Source organism: Anarrhichthys ocellatus, unplaced genomic scaffold, assembly GCF_004355925.1.
Source record: "Anarrhichthys ocellatus isolate YVR2014 unplaced genomic scaffold, GSC_Weel_1.0 scaffold3, whole genome shotgun sequence".
Lineage (NCBI taxonomy): Eukaryota > Metazoa > Chordata > Actinopteri > Perciformes > Anarhichadidae > Anarrhichthys > Anarrhichthys ocellatus.
Window position 1 is genome coordinate 17,533,836 of NW_022280033.1, and position 6,562 is coordinate 17,540,397.

At 41.5% G+C, this 6,562-nt stretch overlaps 1 protein-coding gene across 1 annotated transcript in view; it reads left to right on the forward strand.

Moving 5' to 3' along the window:
• cfap46 (cilia and flagella associated protein 46) overlaps nucleotides 1-6,562 on the forward strand; it is a 92,822-nt gene that overhangs the window by 55,239 nt on the left and 31,021 nt on the right. The window contains exons 44-49 of the mRNA XM_031874690.1: nucleotides 709-806; nucleotides 1,120-1,193; nucleotides 1,529-1,707; nucleotides 1,937-2,043; nucleotides 2,315-2,385; nucleotides 2,836-3,009. Of these exons, the coding sequence (XP_031730550.1) occupies nucleotides 709-806; nucleotides 1,120-1,193; nucleotides 1,529-1,707; nucleotides 1,937-2,043; nucleotides 2,315-2,385; nucleotides 2,836-3,009 (703 nt within the window). The remainder of the gene's footprint in view (nucleotides 1-708; nucleotides 807-1,119; nucleotides 1,194-1,528; nucleotides 1,708-1,936; nucleotides 2,044-2,314; nucleotides 2,386-2,835; nucleotides 3,010-6,562) is intronic.

The window sequence follows — 6,562 nt, forward strand, 5'->3', positions numbered from 1 at the left end:
GATTATGTTATTAATAGCAACAATTATGTCTTCAGAAGAAATTGAAAAATGCACTTTATCATCGACATCACAAAGTGAAAACTGATTGTGATATTATCATCATCGTTGTAACACGGACGTGACTGAAATGTCATCATTTCATCTGTGACCTTTTCGGACAAATGACATGGTTGGTTTTGTAGATCTAAAATGAGTTGTTTTCAGATCAGTTCTAATAATTACAGTAACGAGTAAATCATTTACTATACTCAAACCTGAGATTCTGCAACTCTGTCTTTTTAGTTAGTTGTTGTTACCTTTTTAAAATAGTGCTTCATCACAGAACCAAAGGAACAACCGAGGACCTGATTCTCCATATGCTTAACATTTTAATATAGTGTTAGTTCATCTACAGCAAATACAATCGTTAATTCTGTAATGTTTGAAAGGTTTAAAGTATAATACTAATACTGCCGCAGCTGGCCAACAGTGTGTAGTACGTGGGGTTGCCACATCATGTGGTTGTGTGTCTGACATGTCTGCGTCAGATCAATGCATGTCTTGAAAATACTTTTAAATTGAAAGGCAACAATCAAACTTTTAAAACCCGACATCCAATCACTTCTAAAATGATTTTATTCAGATAATGAAAAATAAAAAAAACAAGGGCAAAAGTTGATCTAATATGTCGTTGTATTTATGATCTTGAAACACCTTTATGGTTTGCAGGCCTTCAGCCAACTGACCATCCATCCCAGCCACCTAAAGATCCTCGCAGAGCTTCCGCCCAACCTGAACATCCTGCTGCTTCAGCACTCTGAAGACGGGTAATTCCTCTTTTGTCCTCGTCCGTTGTCTCTCGCTACATTCACCTTTCTTTGCCCTGCTATAAATTCTCTCCTTATCGGCCTCTGGCTGCTTCATGGTATATGAGTCACAATAGGTTTTAGGCTGAAGGAACACTGTAGAGATGAAGGGGCCTGCTGTGTGGTACACCTGCCACTAGAGGGCTGATGTAGAAACTATGTATGTGTACTTGTGGAAAGAGATGCATCTATGGTAATTGAAATGTAAGATATTTAAAGTAAGCATGTGAAGTAGTGCATACAGTATACATTGTTTGCTTGTGTTTGTGTTTAGGTCAGAACTGTACGGGGCCTTCTATGAGATGACCAAAGCTCCAGATCAAAAGGGAAAGACGACGCAAGCTCCAGGTTAGAGGCTCGTGCTTTTTTATGCCTCTTTAAGCATTATGTTTCTGGGTTGTCCGTCCGTCCATGTAATTTTATGCCGCATCTAGTTTGTCCCATTGCCCCGGGGGAACATGGTCTTCATGACACATACGTTGCTATTCGTAGCATTGTTGTCAGCATTTAAATGGGGACAAGTAACAGGATAAACAGTGAGGGGAAAAAAATAAATAAGACGAGATGGAAGAAGAAAGAGGGGGATCTAACAAAGAGTCCAGGAGGAGAGGGGGTGGGGTGCTCATGGGGACCAATTACCAGGCTATTACGTGTCTGATTGTGTGTCAACACTGTGGTTGCAGGTACCCTGACGTGCTCTACGGTGGCCAAGGTTTCAGTCTGCCCGCGGGCTCTGCTGGCACTGAGGGACCAGACTTGGGCCTTTGGCCTGGAGACGAGACATGCCCTCAGCAAGCAAGCCTGTCGGCAGAGGGCCGAGGGCGGGCCGGAGGCCTCCGAGGAGCCCCGTGCTTTTCCCCGCGTACGTCTTGTTGAGACCTCTGCTCTTCTTTCACTCCATTAACATTATCCACTGCAAGCCTCATGAATAAGCTCACTCCGCTGCAATCATCATCACCTCACGTCACCTCCCGCTTGCTGGACAGCTCACATTTCCATCCAAGCATATAGATGTGTGCATGAAAAATAGTTTGTTCCAGCTGCTGATACTCCTCTTTTCTTCTCTTCTCTTCTCTTCTTCTCCTATACAGAAAACTGCCGCAGAAGAAATGTTAGGAGCTCACTTCAGAGAAGTAGTACAAGATATGGAAGACTATTTGAATCCACTCCTCACACAGTTTGACTTCTCATGCTTAAGGTGACGTATTGTATATGTCTCGAGGTTTGTCCTCTACAAAGGCTTGACACATTTCATGTAGTTTCCTTCTCCCGAGGAAGGAAACTTTGCTACTTTGAAGTGAAGATGTGGCCGGTACAAATGTATGGAGCAAGCTTACACAAAGCAAGCGCTGTATGTCTCTATTCCTGACACTTTATCACATCTTGCGCTGTCTGGTTCTGTCCTATGTTGTCGTCAGACGTGAGGTAGCTCAGCCCGACTCATCCTCACCTGTCCTCACCTCCCTCAGAACCCAGGCTGCACCACCAGCAGTCCCTCAAGTGACCAAAACCAAAGAGAAAGAAGAGAAAGGGAGCTCAGGTAAAGGAAGAGCATGTTGGTTGAGAGCTTTCTTGCGTCTGTGACACCCTGAGGGCCTTGTGTATCGTATGAACATCCAACATCTGCTGTGATTCTTATCTGTTTATTGGCATGGAAACCCGTTCAGCAGATTTCTGTTCACCCCCTTCAGGCCAGTGTTGTGGCTTTACATGTGATATGATGTGATAAACGTCGATTTACACACACAACTTGATAACCCGGCACTTTTACCAGGTGCAGTGGAGATTATAGTGCCGATGAACTTTTTTTTTTTTTTTAAAAAGAATGAACTCTACATTGTTGGAACAGTCACACAACAGTTAGAAAGTATGGATTTCAGAAGTGCAGCCATACATGTTAAAGGTTGTTGTGCAGCAACATCTTAAAGATTAAAATAAATGATGGGTTCTGAGAAAGTGTTTGTGTGTGCGTGTGCATGTGTGTGTGCAGCTAAATTAGCAGCAGAGCCAGGGAAGTGTGTGGTGTTGCTGGCAGACAGGAAGTTGCTGGAGTTGCCGCTGGAAGCGTTGTCCATCCTGCAGGACCAAGGCCTGACTTCTGTGTCTCGAGACTTCTCCCTCCAGCTCCTCCACAGTCGCCTGAACAGAGAGGAACCAGACAAAGGTACTTTATCATTTTTATGTTGTTGGTATCATTAAGTAATAGAGTAGCAATAAATACGATTCTTTCTTCAGCCGTAGATTTCTGCTTCATATTGCAGGCCAGATATTGTGGCGTAGACGTGACGGGTAAAGTTAAGTAGTAAGAAACAACAAAGTGTTGAACTGGTGGACCACAACGAAAGAACAGGAATGAAACCAAAAGACATGACTTATTATGAAAGAAGACATATGAATGTTTAAAATGTGGCAAAGATCCTGTAAGAACAGGTTTCCTGATGGGAGGAATAAGACCATGCCATTAGGTGTCTTATCTATTGAACTGTTCATAATTAGTGGGCTTTTTGTCCAGTATAAGTGGATGTTTGCCTCACATCACTCCCGTCATATTTATGTAAATAATTGCTGACATTTGCGAAAGCATCTTGATGCCTGGATTTCGACTGCAGGCAGCCATCCATAGAATTGGAACATGTTCAGGAGAGAAAGGTCCGTTCACATCCTGCCGGCATGCAGAAGTTCATGCGGACATCCGTCAACACCAAGGCCAGCTTTGCTGTAGTGGTTGTCCATTAAAAGTGGCCATTGTGATGCAATTTACAGTCAGGACTGTGGGTTTGATTGTCCAGGTGTAATATATGTAGGACATATAATGCTTATGCTTTTACATTTTTCCATCACGGTGTGAGGTTTTGTTTTGTTACATTTTGGAAGTTCAGCCTCCTATAATAAGTAGATTTTCTCATATTTGCCCTATGGGGCAAATTGTCCTTGTTTCCACTGCAGTGTTTGATGCAATATATCAAAATCAATGTTGCTAATCCTTATCATATCCCAGCATTCAGTCTACAGAAAATAAATACATTTCCTGTTTTCATAAAAGCAACAGTGGCATCGTGTAAACAAACTGGCATTCGAAGGGCTAACATTTTGAAAATGAATATTGAGTATATTGAGTATTTGGTGGTGATGATCAGGACTGAAGTTTGTTAAAAACATTTAACTTTTAATGTAATATCAATATATCATTTTATGCCAGTTGTCCCAGTTTTGATGCAGACATTTTTGTACTCCAAGGACATGAGATCAATTTTTTTTAGGTTATGGCACAAGGTCTAAGCTCTAGTTCTCTAGTAAAGCCAGTATGACCGTCCAGTATGAAGGTATATTTGTGTCTTTATTACGCAAACAAACAAAAAATGTTTTTAGAGCAAATTTCTCGCACTGCAATCAAAAATCAAGTTTGTAAGTAAAAATATATAAACTGAGAATAAATTATGTTAGTTTTGCTTATGAAACTAGAATTTTTGGCTGCAAATCAAAAAGCTTTTCTCTCAAAACAAAATCCTTTGCTCTCAGAAAATGATGGATGTAGTGGGCGGGGCATACGCTGCTGAATGAGCCAGGTGTTGGTGGGTTCACTTGGATCCCGGTATCTGCTTCCACTGCAAACACTGACAGTAGGTGTGTCTCAATTCAGGGGCTGCATCCTTCAGAGGACCCAGCCTTTGAGGACCGCGAATGCTGGACCATGCGGTCTCCGAAATGAGACGGCCTACGCTACAGAGGACTTCCTGTTTGCGTCCCCCTCCCCTCCCTCCCCTTTGCTGCTCCCGTGCCTAGAATGCCTGCTCAGAAGGATTATACTGTATATACAGATATTAATATACTGTAAAGGTTTTAGTTTTTCAAAGGTTTTAGTTTTTCAATCATATATTCAATAATTCAGTCAGTTCTTTTTCATAATAGCTTTTCTAAATTAATAATCAGTTAATTCAATAAGTTGCTATGTTAATAACTAATTTTCAATCATTTATAGTTCTTGTAAATAACAAAGTATTTATCAATAACTTTTATTTCATTCACACATATATACATACATATATATAAATTATAATAATGATATGAATTAATTAAGTTCCCACATTGTTTCCCCTTTATTCATTAACGTCACATCTTGTTCCCTTGCACCTACATGCGCCATCAGTTCTGTACTAGTTAACAATCAGTAAAGATTTCAATTATTTATGATTTAGTTATAATTAAATTGGGAAGAATAATGCTGCACGTTGGGGCTGTAATCTAAAGCTTTCCCTATTTTCTTTATATCAACATGTAATATTATGATTATCAATACTTAACAGTACTAACAGTAATACCTTTGAGTCAAATGAAAATCAAAAAGATATTAAATTATCACTTGCACAATATTTATTGTATATTGTCGTACATTGTCAGATTTTTGAATTATATCAGAAATATGATATTGTTTCTAATATAAAGACATATTTAGAAAGTTTGTCATACATTGATTTTTATTGTGCTACTCGGTAAATAAACAGTATACATACAGTACATACAGTTTACATGAACATACTGTGTTCTATGTGACAAATGCATCTGTCTCCTGCTTGACTTCTGAGCAGATGCAAAGAGCTGCTGACGGCTTCCTGTGTGTGTGTGAGGAGCTTCCCAAACCCACCAGCACAGAAGAAGCAGACGGAGACAAACTACGTCCTCTGTGCCGGTGGGGACGGGACGCTCCTCGTCCTCTCGGCTGGTGGGTGGAGCGGGCGGTGTCGGAGGAGGGAGGGGCAGGGAGGACGTAACCGTACTCGCTGGGTCTCGGACTCACTGGGGTGCTGAGAGTGGTTCAGTGGTCTGTGGTGGGTCTGGGTCTCCCTGGGATGATGGTTTGGAAGACGTCCACTCTCAGTTGCCCCAGGAGTGAGAAAAAAGCACAGAGGAGTCCTGCCCTGTGAGACACAAACACAAGAGATGAATACTTTTAACTCAACTATACGACCTTTACATTGTTCAATGATGGAATCGTATTACTGATACTTCTGTAGTCTTAGTGAGGGATTACTTACTCAGCCCAATGAAAGAAAGGAGACCGCCGCTCTCCATCTGGTCCTGTGGTCGTCCATCCTTCTCATCTGGTCCTGTGTTCGTCCATCCTTCTCATCTGGTCCTGTGGTCGTCCATCCTTCTCATCTGGTCCAGAGTGAACACATCTTCTCTGTTGTCTAGGAGATCCAGGATGTTGCTTCCTGTGTTACAGCCATCGATACCTGAGTAAAAGAGACTTGGAAAACTTTTCTTAACGTTAGTAATTTTTACCATACCTCTGGCTGATACAAGCCAACATATGGAGGTCACAGCAGTACACCATCAAGACCATACTTAAATTGTATCAGCTGTGTTTTATCCACCCTATTGTACGGTTCTGAATGCTGGAGAATGACACAAGAAGACCTCAACAGACTATCAACCTTCCACACCAAGAGTTTAAGACAAATACTGCACATTTTCTGGCCAAACACCATTTCAAATGAAGAACTGTATGACAAATGCCAACAAGAATGCATGGAGACCATCCTAATGAGCAGAAGATGGGGATGGATAGGACATGTGTTGAGAAAAGATCCTGCTGATATTACAAGAACAGCCTTACATTGGACACCAGAAGGGAAAAGAAAAAGAGGCCGACCAAGAAACACATGGAGAAGAACTGTGGAGAAGGAGATGCAGAGCCTAAACCACTCATGGGCCAC